We start from the raw sequence: 27,742 nt of genomic DNA on the forward strand, positions 1-27,742 counted from the left end.
CACAACTCTTCTTGAGTAAGTTCAAGACAGTACCTATTTTTTCAGGGTTAATTATGGCTGTTTAACCCCCAAATTATTTCTAACTCCCACCAGAGATCCTAAAATGCCAATTTGCTTTATTTTCCAACATTTGACAGGAAAAAGAGAAAAACAAAAAAGAAAGACATACTCAAATCTAAAAGTTTAAGATATTATGGAAATTGTTTATAATTTAAGCTGTTGGAATCCAAATTACTTCAATTTTAGAAATAATGTCTTGTATCCTTCATGACCCAGGCAGCGCTCAAACATTGACATAAGCTTTGTAGACACACATGTAAGCTGTCAGGCATTCACAGAAAGGAGTGGTTTGCTTTACATTTTTTCTTGTTTCTCTGCTTTTTTAAAATTAATTACCAAAAGGAAAAGCCTTTGGCAAAAGGAAAGCCTAAATCAGATTTGCAAAAAGAAAGATTTCTGAAATGCTTTGCACTCAGAGCAAATACATGCAGAATAAATAATCTGAAGTACCATAAACAACATCGTAAAACATATTGATTCTAACATTAAATGGTTTCATTTTTAAGGCTGTTTAAATGTCACCCCCAGCAGCTGAACACATAAATTTAGGAACCAACTCTCTCCAGAATAAACACCACAATTGGAGAAAATAATTTCTAATTTCTGCTGTGAACTTAACAATATTTTTAACATCCTAATCTAATGAATCTGTCTAATTTTAGAACTGTTTGTTCTTCCTGCATTTTCTGTTGTTTAAACTAAGATTTACTCCAAATGCCAAATGGAATCACATAGGAGGTTTTCCATTGCATTCCACTGATCTGCATTATTTGACTGCCTATATTTCAAAAAAGTTTTGGGTTTGCTTATTGAGTTACTCACTATTTCCCTGATATTCCATTCTCTTAGCAAATGTTCCATCCACTCGTGTTCCAAACCAGGTATTTAACATGGCTAAATACTGACTAAAATATAATATCTTGCATGCCGCCCATACCCTGTCAGTTCCTGATGCTTTATTCTGGTGTTAAAAGATAGTACATCATATGGGAGATGCTTGTTGATTGTGGGGAAAGCTGACACTTCAGTGATGGGCTAGAAATATGAAACTGTCATATTACTCAGTAGGTCAAATGATAAATCCACTAGAAGAGATGGAATCATAGGAAAAACCAACAACATATGCCGCTCCAGGAAAATAATAGCTTGAAAAATCGCTTAAAATAGCCTTGAAAATGGAAAAATTGTTTCTTTCTGGCAAGGGAAACTGCATTAGTTTAAAAAAAAAATTAAAAAGACAGCAAAGTATTCAGACAGATTTTATGGGGAAACCTTTGCAATGCCAATAAAATCCCTCTTGCTTTGAAGTCAGACGCGTGATTCAGTAAACGACTCATGTTAGCAATTAGAAAATGGTCATTTAGGGCCCTGATTTCTTTTGAGACAAGGAGAGTGAGGGTGGGGAAAGAGACACAGTAAATCTTGAGAGGCTTAAAAGGAAGAGCAGGCTAAAGTGTGAACTTTTTATTTCAGCAACGGAAGCGAGAAATCAGTGATTCATTGAAGGAGGGAGAAAGACCTCCATGCAAGCTGGCAGAGAAGAAGGAAAAGGAGCTAATTATGTCTCTTCCCTTTTTACTCTCTCTGACCAGCATATAATCTGCTTTTCCAGGGTCTGCCTGTAGTATATACTCCTTTCCAACCTCTCCACCCAACCCCTCCTCCAGCGGGGGGGAGGGGGAGATCTAGCAGGCAACAAGCTCCAGGTGGCTTTCTCAATCACTTCACTGCCAAAAAAAATAAAATAAAGCCCTCCACTAGAAAACAAGTTGGGGTTTTGGGGGTTGGTTTTTGTTAGTTTGGGGAGGTTTTTTAGGGGAGGAGGTTGGTTGGTTGAGATTTTTTATTTTTTTTTTTTGGGTGGGGGGAGAGGGAGAGAGAGAGAGAGAGTGGGGGAAGAGTGAAGGGGGAGGGAAGCCTCCCTGGAGGGGATTGGTTCAACTTGGAAGACAGGGAAATTAGTAAAGCATGAGTCTCTAAGCCATGCTGGTGGCCGGCGCTCCGAGGAGAAGGACGCTTTAGGAGCAATTAGCAGCGAGCCGAAGGCGGCGGCTGCCGCGGCTGCCGCAGCCCGGGAGGAAGCGAGGGCAGCTCCCGGGGCTGCCTCCGCAGCAGGCACCGCTCGCTCCAGCTGCAAAAAGGTTTCAGATGTCCCACCACTGCCTGACCCCCTGCAAATAAGGGCTGACCACCAGAGGCACATCCCACCTCTGACTTGTAATCGCTGACATTTAGGCTACAGCTTCCAACCTGTTTACAACCAAAGGGGGAGGGAAAGGAAAGGAAAGGAAGGGCGGGGGGACAAGTTGGGATTTCTCCTTCTCTCTTTCTCTCGGGGTTTTTTTTTTTTTAATACTGTTCTGGAGAATTCAAAGCAAAACAAAGAAACTTCCTCCTCTGGGGTTGTCAGTGAGAAAAGGACGAGTTGTGCAACTGGTTTGGGATTTGCAAAAAGGCAAGAGGGTGGAGATCAGAAGAAGGTGCAAAGCCACAAAGTGTGAGTGCGCGTGTGTGTAAAGGTGTATGTGTGAAAAATCCATTCCGGCACCCCTTTCCGCTGGTTATTATTTATCTTACTCGTTGTTTTTGTTGTTGTCATTGACTTTGCTGTCATCTATTTTTCAGACCTTTCTGCATCTAAGATGGTGAAGAAAGGAGTGAGGAAGAGAACAAAATAACTACTGGAAAGTCTCAAACCAGGTTGGGGAGTGTGTGTGCATGTGGGGGAGTGGGGAAGGGAAAAAGAAAAGAGGATTAACCACACCAACCCCCCCACCCAAAAAAAAAAACCAAAAAACCAAACCAACAACCAACAGCTCTTTTTTCTGAGGGAGGACTCGAAGGATTAAAAGGCAGCAACTTCTGAGGCGATTTGTCCCCTGAGTTATGGATGTTGGTGCACTTACTTCAGGCCAGATCAGAGCTCAGAGGAATCTAACCAGAAGCAGCAACCACCGTCTCTCCACTTGCCTTTTACCAGGTTTTACCCTTCCAGTATGTTTCATTTGATAAGACATTTTCCAGCGCCCAGAGTTTCAGTACAATGTGCAAATGGATACTGACAAATGGTGCCTCAGCCTTTTCCCACCTGCCTTGTTGCTGCTTGCTGCTGCTCTTCTTGGTGTCTTCTGTGCCTGTCACCTGCCATGACCTCGGCCAGGACATGCTGTCCCCGGAGGCCACCAACTCCTCTTCTTCATCATCCTCCTCCTTCCCCTCGTCCTTCTCCTCTCCTTCCAGTGCGGGGAGACACGTGCGGAGCTACAATCACCTCCAAGGAGACGTGCGCAAGAGGAAGCTCTATTCTTACAACAAGTACTTTCTCAAGATCGAGAAGAACGGCAAGGTCAGCGGCACCAAGAAGGAGAACTGCCCGTTCAGTAAGTACGGCTCTGCCGCCGCGCTGCCGGGCAGGGGCCGCTGCTCCCCGGGCCGAGCGCCCGAGCCCCGGCCGGGCAGGGAAGGGACGGGAAAGGGAGAGGTGGCGCCGCGGAGGGGAGGGGGCGCACGGCAGGGCTGGGTGGGCTCGGCTCGGCTCCTCAGGGACGCCGGTCCCGGCCAGCCCGTATCTGCGAATCTCTCCGATTACATTTGTTTTGCAAATGGCCTCGCTGAGCACCGTTTGTTTCTTCGCCAGGCAGAAGAGCAAATTAGAAAGATTTGCAAGGAAGTGGCGGGGAGTGTGTGGGGGACATTGTCTCCTGAATCTGAAAATCATTATCCCCTGTCATTAGAGTGCCTTGACGAGAGCGCTGCATTGGAACAATTAATCGATTGCCCGCACGCTCCTCTCCCCGAGCCGCCCGCTCCACGCTCCCTGCGGCCCGCTCCCGGAGCAGGGCTGTTCATTCCCGGGGCCGGGCTCCTGCCGGGTGCGCTCTCTCCGCAGCGGGGGTGCCCGCGGAGCCGGAGCCGGTGCGCGCCCGCGCTGCCGCCCGCGGTGCGGCGGAGGCGGTGCCGCGCTGCGCCCCGCCGGTCCCGGGCTGCAGCGCCGCTATACCGCTACTCGCTCCATTGTAAACATCTGGGGCTGCCTTCCCACAGACCTCACACGCGTTTCATTGTCCTTTTCTTTCTTTCTTTTTTTTTCCCTTTCTTTTTTTTTTTTTTTTAAATAAATTATTTCGGAGCAAAAGTCATATGGCAGTCTCCATAACTGAAGTTTCGAGCTTTTCTCTAGCACTATTTACATGCTTAGTAATAGCGTGCTTCTGGTAATGTAATTTTTTGGCTGTTAGTGCTAGAAATGTACCCTTTACTTGGTTTTCCTGCCTGTGCAGTCTCAAATTGAACTGTACTAAATCACAATGTATTGCTTTCTCTTACAAATTTTAACTGACTATGTCCCGCTATAGGAACATGCTGAGAAAGTAAGCTCTGTTAGGCAACTCGAGGAGACGCTAAGGCTTTCTTCAACTGGTAAAGAACCACATTTTGGCTCTTGTGTTGTTTTACATAAATCCAGATAAACCCGGGAATAAATCTGCTGTTAAATTAAAACAACTGAAAATGAATTAAGTAGATCCCTTGCTAGCTAATTTGTAAAATACGGAGTTCTTCAGCAGGTTGCCTTGCTATATGACAGACACTGCTGTTAATTCAGCTGTATTTCTAGTAAATACCATAATATAACCTTAGAAACAGTGAAAAAAGGGTTGGAGTATCATGTGTTGCTGCTTCACTTGCTCCACCTTACAACTTCATGCTTTATCACACATTCTAATATTTGTAAATGCTTTAGATGTCAAAGCAGCTGAATCTTACCACCTCCTTTTCTGTATTACATAAAAAGGCAAATTCTTAAAAAACAGAGCTGTGAGGGAGGCTTAACTTTGATGAATTTGTATGGATGAGGTCCTAAAACTGTGTTTCTTAGATTACCTTTGGATTTGGAGGAGAACAGCACCCCTAAAATGGGATTTTGAAAGCTTTGCATGCATCTCTGAGAACATCAAACCATTCTGTATAGCACATTGCTGCCAAAAAGGGCTGTAAGGTGCCCAGTCTGACAGCAGTGTACTTAGGGAAGTAGCTACACATCTGAGCAGTCCCACTTAGCCAGCAGAATTACTCAGTGTGTAAACTTACCCACATGCTTGAACTTTTGCAAAATCCTGCCAAGAAGAGGTAGAATAGACTGAAATGCACAAATACATCTTCCTACCTTTTCAGGCTACATGCAAGAACAACCCCCCACAACTGTGGGAGGGGATGTGCACGGTGTGTCCTGGTTTTCAGTCAGTGCATCAGAAAGAGAATTGCCTTCTCAGTGATGTCATGGTTACTGCCACATCTGCACAGTATCTGCTGAAAGAGAGGAGAATGTAATTTTTTTCATACAAAAGCAAAGCAATGCCTTTATTATACATAACTGCATCCTATCACTGAAGATTACATTCAGTGAAGAAAGGACTGCAGTCATCTTAAAACTTGCAGCTCCCCCACTGTACTTCATCACAACGGCAGACCTAGTGCACATCCTTCAGCTCAAAACTATTACTATCCTGTTGACAGAAGTCAAGTTCTATGTTGCTGATTAATAGTCATTATAATATGCAGTGTGACATTGTCTTTTCTGTAAAAACATAGTCTGAGATCATTTTAAAATATATTTATCATGCCTTCATTCAAGGCTGTTTGTGTAGCAAAATGTTGCAAGTGAATTCACTAAATCTATGTTTTTCACAGCATCATGTGTAGCAGTGCTATCATAATACTGCTATAATCCCCAGCTGGACTGTTTCCATGCAAAGATATGGTATCTCTCACATGGTCTGAAATAAGTAATTACATGTGAATAGATTTCTGCCCTGCATAGAGCTAGCCAGAGAGGCCACTAAATTGTAGCCTGTTTAACATTACAAGCTATTTAATCTCTAAAATTAGTTTCTCCCTCCAAAACCATGTTTTCCTAAACAAATAAGAGTGACTATTGACACACAGACTGAAATATTCTAATTTGGAGGCTAATTTTTTCATATGTTAATGTTTAAAATCCATTTATGCTGCAGTAAAGCCTTATCAGTAGGTCTGTAAGATCGTTATATGTTGTGTAATTAGACAACAGCCTTCATGGCTCTCTGCCAATTAAGCACTGTCATGTAAGAAGAACAGTTGGAGAAATTCAGAATAAACATTCAGAAAGCAGAATTTAGTCTCCAGCCTTTAAACGGCTCAAGCAGCGTTCATGGATTAGCTCTATAAATATTGTGTAGAGTGCACTAAATTAAAGTTTATCTGGCAGCTGTATTCCGACTTGATTGCTTGGAACTATTCCATCATCCTTTCTCTACCTGCGGAGTACCAGGTGGTTCCTGACTGTTCTGTCAAAAAACTGGCAGAACTTGCAGCACTTGGCATGGCTGGAAGTGTCTGTCACTAGATAGATGTAGGACACTTTATTTTTCCTTACATCTGGAAGTTGGTCCTCAGAATACAACTACTACCTTGTCCTGCAGCACCACAGCTGTGAAGTCCCTTGCCCCTGTTCTTGACAGAGCCCTTCACAAGCACACATAGAGAGAGCTGTAGTGTTTTCTGGAGGCTTACACACTAGATGAGGGACCAACAAATCCAAAAATCCTCCAAAAAGCAATAACAAAAGCTTTCACTGTACCTTGAGCTCTGGGATCACCAAAAGAATCTTAAGACAAATATTAAAATTGAGATGGAGCTACATGTGTGCAGATTCTGACTTGACTCCCACACTGACAGTTCTCTTGATTAAGATGGAGAAACTCTCTGGGATTAATGGTTGACATGCATTAAAGCTACATGATATATGATGAGCAGGTTCAAGAAAACTTGAATGTATGTCTTAGTGCTGTACAATTTTCAATTGTGTTCTAAGGTAACCATTCACAGTACTTTAAGGCACACAAACTTCAAATTTGCAGGACAGACCTTATTAGTTGAAGAACAATAACAAAATACACAGTACTTCGTTAGCAGCAGCTGACCTGCAGTCTGTGGAGGGGGTTCTGCCTTAGCAAAGATGGCAGGACCAGGCTCTTACTTAGGTACACGCTCAGGGAGTTCAGTCTGCGTCACTGAGCCTGGAGAGGAGGAGTGGGAAGGATTGCTGGAGGGATCCCTGCGGGCTTTGGACCAAGCAGTGCTATGCAAAACCTACAGTAGATGGCGGCACAGCCACTGCCTGGTGTCACCTCCGCGCAAAGAGGTGGACAACGAGGGTCTGCATCCTCAACTGTGTAAGCTAATTTAGTTCAAGCAAAGCCATTCCAAGCAAAGATATTCTATTAATTTGTCTTCTGACCAACCCAAGTGGACTATTTCAAGAAAAAGGCACCGTGTTGCAGAATGAAAGTGTATGTCAGGGGAGCTAGCAAGAAATAATTAGCTACTTCCCACCAGCTAACCTATTCCGGGCTTTTCTTCTGAGTATTCAATTATCTTTTGTACTAAGCTTTAGAAACTCTTGAATTCCCTGATAGTCTTTGCTTTTGCTTTGGTTAGCGTGGGATAAGCTTAACAACATAGTGAGTGAAAGAAGAAAGTTTTGACCCTCATTCTTTGGCCCAAAAGATTGTAAAGAGCCACTTAACTACTAGAAGTGCTGAACATTACTAATGAGGATTTTAATTGTGTGCATATACACATGACATATAAATAGGTATTTGTATTCTAGATTGGTTTATATGCCGAAAAATAGCATATAAATAAGTGTGTTTTGATTAGGTATACTTCATTTGATACTCATTTTTTTCACCATACCTCTGGTGCAGGAAAAACAATAAAGTGCCATAGGTACATTAACATCAGTTATGAAACTCCAAGCAGATTAGAATAATTGATAAAATAGACTCTTTTCCTACCGAACATTTTGTAAACTAACTGTTTGGGATTATTGACTCCTTATCATATGTGTTTGTAAATTAATGTGAGAACTTTCCACTGTTTTTCTAAAGACTGACTAGTGTTTTGCTCGTTTACTGTCCAAAGAGTTCTGTTTTATGGCTTTACCAATCAAAATACTTAAAATAGGAAATAATAATGAGTGAAGTAATTTGAAAAGTTGGTTCCTTACTGTGAAATGTATATGTTCTTAAGGACATGATTTCTCATTTTTGGATAGATTTTTTGTTGTTGTTGTTGTGGGTTTTTTTTTTTTTTTTTTGTTTGGTTTGGTTTTTGTTTTTTGTCTGTAGAACTCAGTTATATAATTTATAACCAGCAGTATAAAACCGTAGGCACTTAGGATTTATGAATGTGGAAAGAATTGTACTATTTAATGTCTACATGACACTCTCCTGTTACCCTTACTGCATTCCTGCCTTGTGGACCCTCCATGCTGATACTGTAGCCCTGTCATAAATCTTTTCAAAACACACAGTTGTAAGAAGTCTTTTTGTCTCCATAAATCTAACTTATAGCCACTTGGGAAAAAAAATCCCAAGAGTTAGGAGCAACTGGAAGTTTGTTCCCAAACCCCAGAAGAAAGAAAACAAGGGACACGGACGTATAGGTTTATAGATGCCATGTCTGTTTTAATGGGAGGGTTCACAGGTAGTGACTCAGTCAAAACTTCCCTGAAGATGGCATTAGCTGAGTGAGCAGTATAGAATGTGCTTACACTTCTGAAACATCTTGGATGCATTCACTCATAGGATAAGATCCTCTGTTTTGAAATAAGGCATTTTAAGATGACTTTCAGATGTCTTTGAACTGTGTGTGTGAATAGGGGCCTTTTCACTTCAAATGAGAGTCAGATCAGATCCTGCAATAGGGGAGTTTTCATTTATTGCAGAGCCTTTCATGTAAAAAAAAAGAAAACTTTTCTATGCACATATCTTGTTAAACTGTGTCTTAAGTTAAAAATCACAGGTACCTGTATGAACATAGAGCAACAACTCATGTGAGGTAGATTGCTGATTTTTCCTATGAGAAAGTAATCTAATTCCACAAGAAATATTCTACATAGGAAAAAAAAAGTATATGTAAATAACGTTGTGCTTCTATTTCTAGGCTTAGTATTTAGGATGATAGTGTCAACAAAGCAGAGAAATTACTTGGCCGGTTTGGGATTTCTTATATACTCCCTTCTTGACATTGATATGCCATGACAAAACATTGTTTTCTATTTGGTGGAGAGCTTTTTGAATCAAGCTCTTGCAGTCTCTTTTTCCACACACTAGCACCAGGCTGAAATTTCAGCTTCCTCATTTAAACACTTGCTACTACTGCTTGCAGTTGTATACATCACTGAACTACTTTATCCTAATATTCTGGGGTATATCATCTAATGACCTCTTTGTCACTTGGAACATCACAAATATTTTGTTTATCAGCATTGCCAACCAGTGTCAGCTTGATGAGGCTGCATGAAAAAGTAACCCTTGCTCGTTTTGGGCTGTGTATACCAAACTACCAGATAAGAAATGGAGGACCAGTTTAGTTAATCTTAGCACGTTTGTTTCTCAGTTGGTAAGTATGATCAAAGATTTGCCACTAGTGCCACTAGTTTAACTGTGTGTACCTGTCAAACAAGCTTTCCTTCTTTGACAATTTATTTGTATGTGGTATTTTGCTATCTTGCATCCTTTCATTGCTCAGATGCTTTAACAGGGAAAAGTAGTTAATGGTGCTTCCAACATCAGTTCTGTTAACTAGAGGGATCCTTCCCTAGCTCCCCTAATTGCTTCTGGTTTTTGTGCCAATTTGTTGTAAAACATCTCTGTTGGTTACAACATAGTAAAAAGGAGACAGGAAACAGTGTTTCATGAAGTTTTGAAAAGTCAGCCTGGGAAAGCTCTCTGTGTTTATGAAAAGAATTAAAATCTTCAAGGGTAGGAGTCAGGAGGAAGTGGCTAAATCTTTGATAATTGAATGAATATTAAAAATGAATTCATTAATTGGGCAGATTATTAAAATTGATTTTTGGTGCTTCATGAGTACAGTGCAACAAATAGAAGTTGCAGGGGAAAGAAATGGTTACAAGTAAGCCAAGTCTCATACTAAATAGTGGCTTTAAAGGCACTGTTTTTAAATTAGGTCACTTGTGTTCTTTCTTTGAACATTCAGTTCTAATTGCAACAGTAAATCAAAGAATACGCTCAAAGTAGATTCCCATGTAAGGTGGACAACTGGACAGTGCCTTTTTACTGCTACTAACACGTGCATCCAATTACTGGGTTGATATACTCACAATGTCAGCTGTAAAGCATTCCCCTATTTTATAGTTAGCCTAAAGAATTATTAGCCTGTCCCTTTTCACATTTACCTCTAAATAATCTGTCAGAGTGTATATCTTCTACAGTTAAAGAGGAATTTTCACACACATCGAAGCTGACTTTCAAGAAAAAAGGAAATGTTGAAACTACACCAAAGAGTTTTATTCCTTTTCTTTTTCCCTCTTCCATAATTTTTGGTGTTGTCAAAGAGAGGAAAATGTTATGGATAGTAGGAATATGAATGATCATGAATGTTATATAAAAATAAAGAAGAAGATCAGATCTTTCATAAACCTTGATTTAGGAAAGCAATATAATGCCTACTCCTTTCATGGTGGAAAACATATGTGAAGGACATAGTTGTTTTTTGCCATTCCTGACTCGTCTTCCTATGTGGTGAGCAGAAGTGAAAATGAGGGGGTTGAGGGGAATGGGGGAATTGTGAGGAGTCTCTTTCCTCTTCTTTCTTCTGCCACTGATATTAGAGGTTCAAACATTTCATAGAAATAAATGAAATGTAAGTTTTCTTTTAGGTTCCTGACACACAGCTGTGCAGCTGTAGTCAGTATGTGTGGGAGTTGGGGACGGAATGCTGAAGTATTTTGGAATCATTGAGGATGTTATTTAATTGGAATTAAGGCACAGTGCTAAGTGGAGACTGGGTATAAATCAATGATATTGTGCCCGCATTAGAGGAAGTGGGTGGGATGTGTGACAAGTACCAGATCAGTACTAGAAAGGATGACAAGAAAGAAATGGGGGCAGCATGTGTCATGAGTGGGAGAGAAGTGGGGAGAGGGGGAGCATGTCTTACCCCTTTTGGCAGCTGTGAACTGCCAGTGATGTTGAGTTGTCCTGTCTGATCTCACTGTAACATCTGTTTGTCACAGACTGAAACTATGAAGACATTAAGGTGCCTTTTGAATTTGTATAAAATTGTGTGCTTGGTGTTAGGATATGAACGTTCCACTTCCAATTTAATTGTGTCTTCTCTGACCCTGTTCTGTAGATATTAGGTTCTATTTGCTGGCTGCTCTAGGGTTTTCTTCTTCATTTTATCCTCTTTGAGAAGATTAATAACCTGCTTTATTCCTAATATCATATTCAGTATCAACTACTTTCAAGCAGAAGGGTAGGTGAATTGGCCCTTGAAAGTAATAAACCATTTGAAAGAGCTACACGCTCTGCATTAAAGAAAAAAATGTGGGGTTTTATTTGGTCGGTTTTTCTTAATTTTTTCAGTTTGCTAATACTACAAGCTATATTTGTTAAGAGAAATGTATACCTGAAGGACATTGAGGTACCCTAGAATTCCAAGTGGTTTGACTTTTGGAGCAAGGAATAGGGTGCAGTAGAGTGTTTTGCCTGCTGGTGTGTTATCAATGATGTCATATTTTGCAAGCTTATCATTAAGATTTGAAGCAGATACATAGTTACAAGTTTGTTGCTGCAGTGAGCAAGGGAAAATTTGTGCTCTAGAATGGAATAGGAGATGGCTGCATTTAACACAATTAATATTTTATAAGACTGCTGTTTAGTGTCTTCTTTTCACAATTTTATTTTGACATTTTAGGAGATGCTAAAGCTTCCAGTGTTCTCTGAGGTGGTCTTTTAACTTCAACACAACAAATTTTTTTTTCATTTATTTCCCAGATACTTATTTTTTCTCTGTTTTTTCCTGAATGTAAACAACAAAAATATAAACCATGTCATAAAGCTGTAGAGCTGTATAATATCCCAAGTCAGAATTGTCTCACAATGGCTGTTGTGTCCAACTTCTTATCCTCCACAGGGCAATTGGGAAGTTGATCTGGAAGTACCTCTCTTATCCTCATGAATTATCTTAGTACCTGTGGCACATTTTCCTTGGAGACAAGCTAATGAAAACCTTCCCCTGAACTGTAACCTGGGCTCATGACTCTGCCCCTCTGCCCTGTCTCAGAGGAAGCAGAGTGGTGCATGTGGTTCACATTCTGATGACAGGACACCTTTCCCTTGTCAAAACACTAGTGCTAATAACTACAACACAGAAATTCTGTGCTCACTGAGGATCTGTAACTGCAAAACTAACATGAAAAGACACAGAAGAAGAGTCTAGAGCTAACCTCATCAGCAAAGGTGGGGTTGCTTTCTGTTTGTCTGCTTCTCTGTCTAGGCCTGGTTACTCTGTCTCTTCAGATGTTGAAAATACAACCTCCCATTTAAGATTCATGTGTAGTTTTGGTGCTACTGTTTTAGTAGCTGGGTCAACAGTTCATACTTTGGCCGAAGAGCTGAGTTAAGGCACCACCATAGGTAAACTGGAGCAGAAAATTATTACAAACCTAGTTTCACTGGGCATTGTGACCTACAAACCATTGCAAGCTCTTTAAATTTTCACTTCATGTGGTTCTGACACAAATAGCTTAGAAAGTGAGTAGAATGTAAGAAATGGGATGAAAGTATGATTGTTTCAGCTTCCTAGAAGTGAAGATGCTGATGAAATCACATGTGCAAATCCAGTTATTATGAACATTTAAAGTCATGTATGATAGCTTTTATTCATAAAGCAGTATGACCTCTGCTTCCAAACAGCCATGAGCACATATAAGCAATGACTCACTTCTTGGTCCAATGGGTTGTTTATACCAGTTAAGCAGCTAATAGAAAATTCAGTAAGACAAGTAATGGGAGGTACAGGTAATGCCCTTTCTGAGGCTTAAAGGTAGATAAGAAGTTTTGTTTTTTTTCTTAGATTTTGCTTTGTCGGGAACGCTACTCTTGGGGAAAGAATGATGGAAAGAGATGCTGAGATCATGCAGACTGGTAATTCCATCTACCCTGGGAATAATGATGTTTCCTATTGATGACATACTGTGGGAAATACTGCTGGACAGGGAAAGGAGGACAAGGCTAAAAATAAAATAGTGCTTCAGGTGCTATGAAGAGACCATTTCATTCACATCTTTCTGTGCCTGAATAACCTGAGGAGTGGCAATTGGAACCCAGCCTGTACCTGCCATGGCATTTAAACTATGTAGCAGCTCTATATTAGTTTTTCCTGGGTACTTCCTTTTCTCATATGACATAAACCAGTCAAGAACAGCAACTGCTGATTGTTTAAAAGCTGGTGATTACTGTCTATTAAGAAACTACAAGACTGAATGCACTGGCATACTAAAACCATTTTAAGAACTCTCTATGGACAGAAAGATTACTGTCAGTAAATGCAGGGTATAAAATACCTTGCTATAGGGCAGTGGATGAGAAAATACTTATCATCTGAATGAAATACCTCACAGAGCAGCTATTCAGTTGTCTGAAAGGAAAGAAAAGGTCCAATACCAGCTTTCTTTATGGAAGAGCTTGCAGGTTATTTGAACTTTAGAAAGATTCTTAATGACTACAGTGGATTTTTGTCTCAATACAAGACTGAGGCAGATACAGACTGGAGTAATGATGTAGGATTGTGGGAATGATTGTCCTTCACCATATGCTGTGGAAATACTGAGGGGATAAAGGAAGATGAGGGAATCCTAATGGTCCTCCTCATGGGGATTGTCAAGTAGCACAGAGTAGGAATCTGCTCAAAGAGAGAGGGTAGAAGTCTGGAAAATTTGGCATGAGGATAGTCTGCAAGAATTAAGATTTGAGTATAAGGAATTCCATAAAGTATTGGGGAATATTAGGTCTTATATGCTGGTTATCCATTGTACCTCAAAATTTCTGAGAATATTTGAGTCTAATTTCTTCTTGGCTCTTTGCTACTTATAAAATGAAGTTAGCACTACTTCCTACACAAGCAAGGGTGTTATGAAAGGCAATTATCTGTGAAATACACCAGTAACACCATGACCAGTGCCAGGAAAAAAAACCAAAACCCAAAAACTGAGGATGATTACCAGAGGGTAATGTCATCTGATCGAGCAGGGAAGAATAGGCTACTTCTTAATTCTTGTCTGTTAATTCTGTTAACTATCTGTGTACCTTAATTAAGGTATTTTTGTCTTTCAACAGAAAAAAACTCTGAAGTTAAAAAAAAAAAATATTACAATATTACCCCTCTTGCAAGCATTATGTCAAGATTACCCACAGATTTCTTGCACAGCATAAAACAAAAAGCAATGTCAAAAAGATCCCCTAACCAAATAGCATGAGTGGAGGCACACATTGGATCTGTCCTATAAAACTGGATCTGGTTATGCTGGTTATGGATCTGGTATGAACATTGCGATCACAAGCAATGTTAAAATTTCTTTTGCTTTGAAGATATGAACCCTAGGGTGTTTCAGCTCAAGGATCTGTATAATTTCCATGTTAAAATATAATTGTTATTTCACTTTCTTTACTGTCAGTCCTATCAGCAAATGAAATTTGAGCATGGCATCCTCCTAATATTTATTATATTAATGTATTATGTACTTTTGGAAGTGCCTTAATTTTCCTGAAATGCTGTCAATCTATTGGAGTTAAGCAACTGGAATTATTTGTTTGGGTTTTATTTATTTTATACTATTTTTTAAATTATTGATACTTCCCCTTTAGTGTCACAGACATTGTTCTTCCAGTTTAATTTATTACAATTACTTCTACATGTCACAACTTTGCTTTGAAATGACAGCTATCCAAGTTAAAGTCTTTTCAACTTTAGTGAAAACACTTATAATGAGGCTGACACTTGGCTCATGTGGAATTAATCTGGTCTCTTGGTCATTTCTTCAGTTTCTCCTGCTGCAGTCAGCTCTCAAAAAGACATATCTGCAGCTGGGGAGTACATAAGATTAACTTCCGCCTCTCTGTGGCTTCTTGCCTCAGACCACACACCAAATAATTCCTCAAAGCATTATCCAGATTTGCTCAAAATTCACCATGCTTGCTTTATTCCTTTAGTTCTGCCACACATGCATTTGTGGACTCTGCTTCCAGACGATGCTCCTTATGAAACAGGAAACATTTTGCAAAGATTTGTATTTGGAGACAAACATTCTCGTAAAATATCTGTATTAATTTTTCTGTAGAACTCTTCCTTTCTCTGGTTTTGTTAATTTTATACATGTACACAGTAGACCATAAAGATCATCAATACAAAACCTTTTTGTTTCCAACTATACTAAGGACATAATAAAGACTGATGCAGCTTTTCAATACCAACTGTATTACAGTAACTCTCTCACCCAAAATGAATATTTTTTAAAAAAGAAAAACACAATGCTTGTATTCATTAAGAACTTTAGTGCTGTCTGAGCTATTAAGTTCAATAATGCTATAAAAAAGTTGCCACTGGGGGAAGTGGAGTCAGGTCTCTTATCCAGGGATCTCCAAACATTAATCACAGTTCAAAATTTTTTAAACAGGAGTCACATATGTGAGGTATGCGTACATGTATTCACACAGCAATGCAGACTCAAAAAGTATCTAATGATAAGACAAAACACCAGAGAGAAAAATATGAATTCTATTACCTTGTACTTTATACTAGAAGTTATAGATGAGATTTCATTAAACACATAATGGGGAAGGGAATATAATTTTGGTGTTTGAGTCAACTCAGTCTGGCATTTTCTAGTACTCTTAATGTTGGGTTTTCAACTAAATATTTTTTCATGAGGGTTTCAGAATGTTTCTGCTTTCCAAAGAGGCAGTATGTATATATAAGCTCTTCATTTATAGATGTGTTTTGTGTGCTGAACTACAGAAGTTCTAGGTGCAAAATTCCCTTTTCAGATATACTGATAATGCAAGGGTAGATTGCAGGACAGTGCAGATAACATAGCACATAAGATGAAGCTTCCAAGGAATCTGTAGAGGCCTAACTGAAGAGCACAATTATATTTTGTCCCAGCTTGAGAAAAGTATTTAGCTCTTGGAATGAGTCCAGAGAAGAGCCTCTAAGCTGATCCCAGGCCCAAAACACCTCTTGAGAATAAGTAGAAATATATGCCATTTTTGCAATATTTGAACACATGAATACCTTCAGAAGGACTGTAACATATTTTTACCTAGAAAAGGATGACAAATGCTAGAGATTTCTAGACATCCAAAAGTAATTTCAGAGTTTAGTCAGTTAAAGAACTTATCTGTTCTTCAGCTCTCTTTTTCCACTGGTAATGAGTCCTAGTCAGCATGACCTTGTAGCAGAGTTTGTTGCTGTTGCCTTTTTTTTTTTTTTTGCATTCCTTATCCAAATGGTAGATTTGTTTTCTGATTCTGAAGGAGAGCTAATACTCACAAGTCATTTGTCACAAGCCACTAAAAGTGTCAAAGTCTTACAGCAGGTCCTTGGTGGCTTGTTAATCTCTCCTTTTTTACCCCCCTCCTTTTTTTTAAAGGAAGCAGACTAATTCACTTAAGCATAATGAGAGCCATGCTTGCTATAGCTGACTATGTCCTACTAGCAAAAGTAAAATCTGTCTTGTTTCTTCACCTCCTTTTCTTGGCTCCAACAATTAAACACAAAGCTGAAAAGCACAGGCTTTTATGGCAGAGCTATTTCATATGTCAAATGAAAAATGGAGGCTGCCGTTTTCATAACAGAAAAATATACAAATGTGCTTTTCCTTTGGGCCCCCCTCCCTTCTAAATTATCATCAGCAACATGCAAAAGATAAACCTCTATGTTAAATAGGGAGACCAGATGTATGTTTAACCTCTCACCCTCATTTTTCTAACTGGCTTCCATTAGGAACAAAAAGTTAATATATTCTAAACAAAAATAACTGATATGGTAAGGTGAACTTTTCAACTGGGTAAGAGTTCTTTAGAAAGAGACAGTATTACAGAGTCCTGTGTTGGGTTTACAGACTGTTTTACTGAAGTGATATTCAGAACAATAACTCCATGGTTACTTTTGGTAAGTAGTAGCTGAAAGTTTGTTGAGTTGCAGCAAAACCAATTTTTACAAGTACTTAAACTCTCATGAGTTACAGATAATCTAGTAATATGTTCTAGATCCACTATCCAATGTTAGAATTTTTCATCTGTACAGTTGTTCCCTAATCCAAACTTAAAATACGGCTCTGATATTTCCATCTTCTTTGGAGACAAGCACTGATGCAGAGAGTTTAAAAATCGGGATTTTCACTCTTTTGTCTTTACTCAAGCTTATTCCACTGTAAAGCCATAAACTGATGATTCTACTCTGTTCATTATTCTGTGTTCACAATACAAGGGTGATGTTCTCATTCTTAATAGATGGAGGAATAGGAGGATAAAGAGTAATACTGTTCAATTTTTTATAGCAGAATGTCTCTCCAACATAGATGTGTATGTATGACAGACTAGATGACAAATTTAAAGATAATTTATCTTATTAAAGATATAGAAAACAGAGGAAAAGTCTACAAAAGTGATTAACAAGAGACAATAGACAATTCTGTCAAAATACGGTAGTTTTGGAAGGTGTTGGTTGGTAAAAGTGCCCATCAGACAGTGGAGTAAAGAAAGTTGTCAATGTTTGATAATGAGGTGTTCTTAATGAGTAAAGTTTGGAGCTGCATGTAACCCATAAGGTATCCCTTGGAAGAGTTTGGGAGCTGAGTTTGTTTTATCAGGAAAGATAAATGTTTAAAGTGCTGTTAATGTATTCACTACAGATACCATCTGTAGAGAGTCTGTCTTTGAAATTACACAGTCCAAAAACCAGAAGATTTTGCATACAGAATCTAGATTCATAGTTTTAATTGCCTCATTTTCATACTGTTAAGCTTGTATGGATAAGTTAAAGTTTAGGAGAAATTTCATAGAAGTAAAGATATTCACCCAGGAATGAAGGAGAACTGATTACAGAAAGGCAGGAGAAACAAGTCTGAAAAGAAACTATTGCAATCAGGGAATCGTTACCAGAAGTGAGTAGAGGAGAAGCCCTCTAGCAACTTGTTCTGACTCCTCAGCTGGAGGTTACTAAATCTCACCAGCTCATGTTAGCATTTAAATCTTCCCCCAAGCAAAATCACACATCTTAGCTTTACTGGCATAAATACAAGATTTCAGCCATTCTGAATTTTGTTCCATAAAGCAAGAATATATTGGAGTGTTTGGAGAGCAGCTAAGCTCCATCTGGGGAAATAGCATAAGAGTGGCTGGTATAGTTTTTTTTTTTCTTTTAGGCATTCAAAATGGGATGTGAGATGTTTTAAAAGGGGAAAAAAAAAGTAAAGGGAGTGTTAAAAATTGAGTGACATTTGAAATAAAATTACGAAAATCATTTACTCTCTGGAGAGAGAGGATGGTGTTTTGACCCAGTCCAGAGTCTCAGGATTTCAGTTATGTATTTCTAGTATATCTCTGAAATTGGCAATGTAAAGTAGTCAATTTATTCCCACTTTGATTTCAATTTCTATCAAGAGTATCCTTTCAACACCTTAAAACACCACCTTAGAACCTAGTCCAGGAGTAAATACTAGTTGATTTCATGAGCTGTGCCAGTCCTGGAAGAGGTTGCAGATGTCAGCTTTGCAGAAGGCTGAAATAGCCAAAGGAAAAGGTCAGTTGTAGGATAAAAAGGAAAAGGAAATTAAAAAATAATTTATTGTGCTGCAAGATGCAATGAGGAGGTAGGAGCACTCTGAATTCCTACAATAAACTCCTCATTTTTTTGTTCCTTCCAACTACTGTAGAAACTCTGTCTTCTCATTATCTCCATAAGTTTCAAAGGCAAAACCATATTGGAACCATTCTTACAGGATAGTTCCAGCAGGCAGTTTCTGTGGAACAACAGCCTATGCCTGGCAGCAATGATATCTTTACCATATTTCCAGAACGTGTCATCCACAAACTGGGCACCCCCAGATGGCCTCTCCCACTGACAAACATGTGCCTGTGGCAGTTTGGGAGCTGTGAGTAGGTGGGAAGTGGTTTGTGGCTCTTGGTCTGGAATAGGGAAGTTCTGTAAAGCCATGTAATACGTAGCCAGTGAACTTACCATATGAAAAACCAGTGTCTGCTTATCTTTCCCTGACTTCTTGTAACATCAGCCTTTGGTGGATCACTCCAAAGTAGCCAGGCTGGCCTTGTGTCCCAGGATCAGGAAGGAAACAGCATTGTTCTGTGATTTATGATGATTGCAGAGCTCTGTTCCAGGAACAGCCTTGGCACAGGCATTTGTTATACTTAATAAGTGTGTGTCTGTTAATTAAAAATCTGTCAAATTACAGAAAAGGAGGACCAAAGAAAACCTCCTGGAAATCTTAACAACAGCTCCTGTTATCACCAGTGTTCATCATATAAGTCTGTTCAGAACTTTAACAAATTCAGTCAATTCCAAATAGGTTTGCTCACCATATTCTTTGGCTGTTCCACAGTAGAAGGGCTACAAATAGTTCTGACTTTCAACCAAAATACTGTTAACAGGACAAGAGGAAATGGCCTCAACCTACACCGGGGGGAGTTCAGGTAGGATATCAGGAAGAATTTCTTTGAAATATTGGTTAAACATTAGAATGGGCTGCCCAAGGAAGAGGTGGATTCACCATTCCTAGGAGTGTTCAAGAAAGGATTGGACATAGCACTTAGTGCTACAGTTTAGTTGACAAGATGTTCAGTCAAATGTTGGATTCAGTGACCTTGGAGATCTTTCCCAATCTTAATGATTCTATGATATCACGATAATCAGAGCTGCTCTTTAAGCTATTTCAGCCAAGTAGTATCCTTAACTGACCCAAAAATTTTATTTTGTATAGTTTACTACGCAATGTACATGTAGGAGGCAGTTGTATTCTCTCCTTTTTCTTTTCTTCTGCTAAACTTAATGTGCTAAGTTCATTGAGAAGAGAACAGCCCTAAGACACAGCCCACTCTCTTGCCGCTGAGAGTAACTATGTGGGTCAGAGCATGGTGCTAATAACACTAAGTTTGGGCTCAATTCCTGTATAGGTCGTTCACTTAACAGTTAGACTTGATGATCCCTGTGGGTCCCTTCCAGCTCAGAATATTCTGTTATTCTGTGATCTTCCATTAGCTCTGAATGCAAAGCAAGGTAGCTACATTCACATAGGTTAATGAGCTATGTGTCTTGTTGGGGATTTTAATTACTATATCACACCCTAAAAACATAGATTTCTTGTTTTCCAGTCCCAGGCTTAATACCTTTTCTGGGGGGCAGTTTAATTTGAAGTATTTCTTGATGATCTTCTGCTTGGATCTGTTTGGACATGTTCTTTTCTTGCGAAGTAATGCTTTCATTTCCTGTCTTTCAAGAACTGCTTCTAGGCGCCTGGCCTTAAACTAGATTTGTGCACCATGTCCAAGACCTAAAAGAAGAATACCCAGGTTACCAAAACTAGTAAGCCTTGAAACAGACCTCATTTCTGGGACTTGGCAATGGCTGCTTTCTCTCCCATTAGTAAACAAAGTGTGGCCAAGGCCTGGTTCAGAGTGTATTTGACAGTGCAAAGTGTTGAAAAGGTTGAAGTACCCTGTCAAGAGTGATGGTTAGAATCCAGTGATGCAGACAAATGAGTGATGTAGACAAAAGTGAATTTAAGATATTGATTGTGTAATGTCAGAAATGTAAATCTCATTGATTTGCATGTAAGGCCACATGAAATTTGAAAGGATAATGTTAGTTAATGGGTATTTTGGGGGAAAAACTGTTTTTCCCTACTTTCTTAAATATGTTGAAATGCCAAAGCTTTTTCCAAATAGAGTGAATAAGAAATATTGAGAAAGATTTTCTTACAAAATCAAAGTACAAAATAATGTCAGCTTAGATGAAGCATGACATTTTCTGGGAATTAGTTAGAAATATATCATGAAAACTGTCCAATTTAATTTTCTTTTTCACTACCATAAGTTTGACAAAATCTTTCTCTGTTTCTTTTACAAGTATAAAAATCTGATTTTATCATAATATTTAGAAAGTTGAACTGCAAATTTGTTTGAAGCCTATTACTTCTATGGGGAAATGAAATTAATTTAGTGATATTTTCAAATGAAATAATGTTTGGTTATAAAAATTCCATGTACAGCTTACTAATTCAGAAAAGGAAAAGAATTGAAGAAAAAAATAAATGCTCAGAAGACAGTTGTAGTATTCTTTGCCAAAATAATCAGGCTCTTTGCTGACATGATGCTAAAGGCAGAGAACGACTATGTTGTGTTTTGCACAGGCCTGTGTCCAAGTTCTTGGTTCAGGCAAGAAGTTTCACAGTTTATGAAATGTCTAAGTCAGTACTTGAGGCTCAAGGCACTGATGCCTCTATGGCTGAAGTAGGAGACATTTCCAGCCAGTGCTTGGTAGCTTCTGTCACTGGGGCCTGTTGAATTAGAAATACTAAAGAATTCCAGCACATACCCATTATGGCTTAACACTGCACACAGAACTGCTGATTTTCTTGCAGAAATCTCCCCATGGGTCATTCTTTCTCTGTCCCACATGTGGAAGGGAACAGGCAGAGCTCCACCTTTACTTCATTCCTCCTGCTAAGTGAATGGATTTAGTATAAACATTAGGAAATATGCTTGTTTTCTCCTCCCCAAGCAAAGCATTGCTTTCCCTGACATTTTTTTCAGGAGAAGCAAGACAACAACATTTTGTTCTGGATTTAAGTGCGAGCTGAGCAGCCAGGATAATTTTTCCTGAATTTATATACTTTTTATGGTAAAAACACATTTGTATTTATGAAAGTGTGCTTTTTGGGGTTGTGTGTTTGCATATGACATAATACAGGTCTCTTGCTTCTGTGTTGATGAGGGGACAGAAGAAAACCTTGACAATTGTGATTTTTTTCCATATTGTGGAAAAAATAAGACAAAAAGCTGTATTTCCTGAAGCCTTTGGGTATAATTTCACCTGTTCCTGTCATTCTAAGATGGATATATCAGCCAATGCTATTCTTAGTCCTCCCCTGATGCATCAGGATGTCACAGAAGAAGTGTGGACTGTTGCAGCTGATAAATGGAGATAATGGGCACCACATGACTTTCTTTTTTTTTCCCCCTTTTTTTTTACTTCTTTTTCTTTTTTTTTTTTCTGTTTTCCTTTTCTTTCGCTGTCTGTATGTCTGGCTTTAATCAGTCACTTCTCTGTGAAATGTTTCAATTGGGCCTGAACAAACTCTTTGCTCTTCTCTGATATGGACCTGTGGATTATAGGTGAAACTACATTAAGAGGCTGCAGAGGTTAATTATGCCTGAAAGTTTCCAGTACTCTCCACATCAGTTGACACTCTCAGCACACTACATAAACAACCTGGGAAAAGCTATCATTAGCAAAGCAAGAGTGCTGCACTTGCCCAGCCTCTGCACTTGCATTTTGAAGCTTTCATACATGCTTGTGCATCTTGCATGACCCATTTATGCATAGAAATAAATTTGTAAGTCAGCTGCATAGCCTCTGTGTGATATTTCTTTCATATATATGAGCAAAAAGATTCCTACCTGTCCTACAAGCATTTAACAGCCAAACAGTCCTTTTCCAATCCTTCATTTTTATTTTAAAGTACTTAATCTTTCTTTTTTAAATAAAACCTTGTAGTAAATTTGGTAGAACACTGGCATATATTGTACTTGTCAAGAACTTTTGAGGTTCTGTAGGCATATTTTTCAAGTTTTTCAAGTTTTTCAAGAATTTTTTTTTCTCTCTTGAGCTGAATGCTAAGTTTTTGGGGAAAATACTAAAACTGTTTAAACAGAAGTGTTGTCAAGAGTGCAGTGCAAACATCCTGATAAATTATTCCTCTCTTTTTAGTGGAATCTATGTAGGTGTTAGCTTAAATACCAGAAAGCATAAGGTTTTCAAACAAATGCAGTCCTCAGGACAATTGTGTCTCATTTAAGATTATTTCAGACCAAACTCCAGTTAAATCAGTTATCTCCTATGCAAAACAAAGAAATGAAAGGGCAAGTAGCTGCTTCCCTTTATCTCTTGGTATAATGTTTTCTTACATTCCAACACCATTTTCTTTACTGTTTTTGAAGAGAGAGGAGGCAGTTTTATGCTTTGGAGTGTGCAGGAACAAGTTGAGGAAGGGTTGGAAGGTCAGCCAGTGAGCTCAAAGTGTGGCAATTCACTTCTGTCTCACCTCATTTCTGCTTCTTCAGAGCAGCAGCACAATAATCTTTTAAATCTGTTTGATATGGCTCGTATGCTTGAAGCAACTTGGACACTGCTTACATAGGAGCTGTCTTGAATTTGCCTATATGAGATCACAGAAAAAAAAATCCTAGGACACTCAAGGAATTCTCCAGGTTGCTAGATTTAATTACCAGAATTTCTAAGGAATTCTTTTGTACCAAAAATAATTGGATCATCATTTTTCTAAGTGGATTAGATACAAAAATATAATGTAAAACAGCCATTATGGTGAGGTATGATGTGGGACATTTTTAGCTGTCAAAATGTGCTTAGAAATGTATAACAAATGCCAACATGATACTGTGAATTGTGAAAAGAAAAAGACGTGAGTTCGGCTGTTTGCTGTTGCCAGTAAATGTCTACTTTTGTTTGGACACTATTACTACAAAAGCCAAGATAAGACTGTGATTTGCCAATTTTTGCATTGTTCTGTCCAACTCTGGTTTTGAATTAAAATACACATATGCCAAAAATTATGTTTATATAATTTAGTATGTTGTGTAATGAAAGAGTGTTAGGTAGTCCAGTTAATGAAATTATTAAATTTTGGCAGAGTGCTGTTAAATTTTTATATTTAATTTTTTTAGGACATTGGGTGGAAGGAAAGTTGAATTCTATTTCATATTAATTGAAACCAACTAGGTTGTTGATATAATAATGCCTGTAAATAGCAATTAACTGCATTGTGACAGAAGTTTTTTCTAAGAGGACAACTCAGAAAGTGCTTGCTTTGAAATAAAACAGTCTAAAGTGGAGCTTTTATTCTGCATAAGAGCATGTGTAGATAACATCTATTTTGGACATGTTAGATGTTGCTAGTTCCACAACCACATACTGGAGGAAACATCTTGTAACTCATAATGCAAGCCAAAAAAAGGAGAATTAAATATTCAGTTCTAGAAGATGGGCCATGGGATATTGCACACCTTATTATCTTATGTCAGATGAGGTCTTGATTCTCAAAGTGAGTACAGAATTTTCCATTTTTTTGAGTACATGTACAATTTTAAGGATCTCATTCTTTATCTCAAAACCCTATTGCTGTCAGTTGGATAATTTTCTTGAGTTTGAATATCACGTGGATGAGGGAGTTTGCAGGATCAGCCTTGCTTTCTTTGTGAGCTGCCCAAGCACTTTCAGTTGAACAAAATCTGCACACCCCAACTTTTTTGAGCTGTTTGTTGTTTATTTTTCCATTATCAAGATGACCAGTTATGTTTCATAAGTAGGCTTAAGAGTGTGGCAAACAGGCTCCGGTCGTCCCTTGTTTGGTTTGACACACTTCATGGACGCTAACACCTAATTAGTCATTGTCTGATCCAAAGAATTTGAGTAGCTTGTTGGTTTTGTTTGTTTATTCCATTCCATTCCATCAGCAAGTAGAGAAGTGTAAAACATATCTGGAAACAGAAAATTATGTGAAATGTCCATGTTGAAAAATTTCTCATCATAGGTAACAGAAGTTTGACCATTGCACCATTCTTAAATTCATGTTCATTGTGCAGTGAGAGACGACACTCTTGTAAAATACACATCAGGAAAAACTAGGAAAAGATTGAAACTGCAGTTAACAATATAACAGAAAACTGAAAGTGAATTTAGACACTTTCTGAGGCAAAAAGAAAGTCAAAATTTGAAAATGTAATCTACTTAAGCTAGATTGAAATAAAGTTGTCTGGAAATCAACATTGGCACTTTCAAAGGGTTTGTGCTGTCAGTCAAGACATATACTACTCCTTCTTCTGGGCATTTGTTTTCTAGTTTGGGATTTACTGAATAAAAATGTTAAAAAGATTTCCATGCAGACAAAAATTCCAGCCCTGTTCCTTTTTGAATGACTTATATAAACACTTGCAACAACTCAGTCCCAGAATGTTCATTAAAGTCAACGTCTGCTAAGCCTCAAAATTTCTGGCTTTACTGTGAATATTTCCAGTTGTTGTGAACCAGGTAATTAGGTTTTTCCCCCTTAACACAGCATATTTTGCTACAGCAATAAGCAAAGGGGTTGGTAAAGGAGTTTTAAAATATCATTTTTTGGTCAATCCCAGCCAAACCTTGACAGTTTATATTTGTATGAAACCTTTTCCTTCATATTTATTTTAAATTGAAAGAAGTTTAAAATCTTTGATGCTAGAAACTAACCCTTAGGGTATCTACTGATAATGTCATGTCCAACTGACATGACATTATCAGAGTCAGTGTCAATTATCAGTGACATTGTCATAATCAGTGTTAATGTGCATACCCTAACACCTTAAACAAAAATATCATCACTGCCATATAGATCATGAACTTTTGCTTAGCAGAAGTATTCATAAAGATGACCAGGTCTTACTGCCCAGCTGTAGGAGGACATTAGGTGCCTTGTAGTGTTACCAGTATACAGAAACCAAGAGAATTGAGAAGGGTAGAGGGGGGTGTAAGATACTTTACACAAGGTGGTTTACTGCAAAACAAGGGTTTTTTCTTATTTTTCTGGGTTGGGTGAGGGTGTTTTTTGGTTGGTTTGGTTTTCATTTCAGTTTGGTTTTGTTTTGATTTGGTTTCCTTTTTATGTAATTTGTGTTATCTAGCTGCCTGGTTTTGTTCTCCTGGCTGCAGTTGTTTTGTCCAGATACACATATGCAGGAACATATATTGCAGGGAATTTGGAGGAAGGATTTACAGTAATTTACAGAAGTTAGCCACATGAAATAAAAGCAGGGGCATTTCTGTTAGAAACCTGGCTTCAGCTAGTGTCTGCATAACCACTGTTGAGTCTAATGAATAGCAATGGAGCCTGGTATTACGAAGTGCAGGGAATCATCAAAGGTAATAAAACTGAGATCAGACCAAAGCAGCATCTGGGAGTGAAGTTTTAAGTAGCAGACAGGAATGTGTACTAATTATTGCATTGTTAATATGTTGCATGTGTTGGTTGGATAGAGATGGTGTGAGTAAGGGCAGTCAGTAGCACAGCCAGTAGCCCTGGATTTTATCCATCACAGATTCTGTATTAAATCTCCAGCTGCTTTATAACTTTCCTAATGCGACATATTCCCATGCAAAACCAGTCTGTCCAACTGAGCACACCACTTCTTTCAGATGTCACCAAATTTATGTAGCAGCCTAGGACCACTTGGCTTCCTGCTAAACCGGATTGAAAGCTTAGAAGAGACAGCTGGACAATGTTTCACTGCTACTAAAATATTTGCATTGTATGCAACAGACACTCAAGTTCATCAAAGTGCTTTGATAGCTCTTTTTCCTATACATATATAGGAGGAAGATTTAGATGAGATGATACTGCAGCACTGGATTCAAACACAGTTTTCCAAAATGTCTTTTATCCTTAGAGAAGACTGTTCTTTCTCTATATAAATCATGAGGCTTTGGAAAAAGTATTGTTTTTTTCCTGGTATAAGGTGTGCCAAAAAAGTACAAAACAGGCACACTACACCAGTCAAAAACCCTTTTTCTCCTGAATTTTACATGTCTATTACTTGAAATATCAAAACTGTGAAATTAAATTTAATACTCATTAACCTGTTGAAGAGAGTAATATATAGTAATTGTACTTCAAATTTGCAAAGCCAGAGCAGTGTAAGCTCATTAATGTTCTGGAAGCACAGGAAGCAATAAAAATCCTGCAGTGCTTTGATTATGATGCAGCAGGATAACGTAATCAGCTTTCTCATGTCTGCATGAGAAATAGTCTTGAATACTAGCTGCAGTAATAGTGGTAAGTGTGGTCATCATTTACCACCATTTAGCCTTCCAAATTTCAGCCTTTTACCATCTTTACTGTTTAAAATGCAGAAAATTCACCTGTTTATATGTAATATGAAATGGAGTTTGTTTATCCTTTGTAAAATGACGTATTGAATACTCCACTGGCAGTCTACTGATGTAGTTGGTAATCTGTGATGAAAACTTTTGGTTAGTGAAAAGTAGAGAGGCACTGGAGGAGCTCACATCACCATTCGTTTGACCTGGGAATGGAATTTCTTCTGTGATTTGATCAAGAGCATCCATCAGAACAGTTAGTTTTTCTTGGGGCTCTAGTCACAGAGTCATCGGGAAAGAAGGCAGCAGGGCATAGGCCACCAGCTGGAATTATGGTGGTCTGGATTTGTTCAGTAATGTTCAGTCTCAAACAATCCAATGACCAGATCCTAAAAACCATAAAGAACTTGTATTTGAAAAGAGAAAGGGGAAAAAGGGGAAGTGTGCTGTAGTTCTTCTGGCTTTGTTCATCCTCCTGTATGCTATTTTTGCCATTCAGTCAGGACTGCAATAAGGTGTTCCCTATTCAAGTTTTGCTCTCTGACTCTAGGGATCAGAAAGTTTGATATTTAATTGTTTTCTCCACAACTCTTTAGATTTTGAAACCTATCTTTTTACTATGTATTTTGCTCTGTGATGTATTTTACTTTGGACACAAATGCCCACCTATTTC

At 38.6% G+C, this 27,742-nt stretch overlaps 1 protein-coding gene across 1 annotated transcript in view; it reads left to right on the plus strand.

The window, feature by feature from the left end:
- The first annotated feature begins 2,789 nt into the window (after positions 1-2,789).
- The window catches only part of FGF10 (fibroblast growth factor 10), a 59,743-nt gene continuing 34,790 nt past the window's right edge, over positions 2,790-27,742 (plus strand). Inside the window, exon 1 of the mRNA XM_066569067.1 lies at positions 2,790-3,440. Within this exon, the coding sequence (XP_066425164.1) occupies positions 3,104-3,440 (337 nt within the window). The 5' untranslated portion in view covers positions 2,790-3,103. The remainder of the gene's footprint in view (positions 3,441-27,742) is intronic.

The sequence above is a fragment of the Molothrus aeneus genome, chromosome Z (assembly GCF_037042795.1).
Source record: "Molothrus aeneus isolate 106 chromosome Z, BPBGC_Maene_1.0, whole genome shotgun sequence".
NCBI lineage: Eukaryota > Metazoa > Chordata > Aves > Passeriformes > Icteridae > Molothrus > Molothrus aeneus.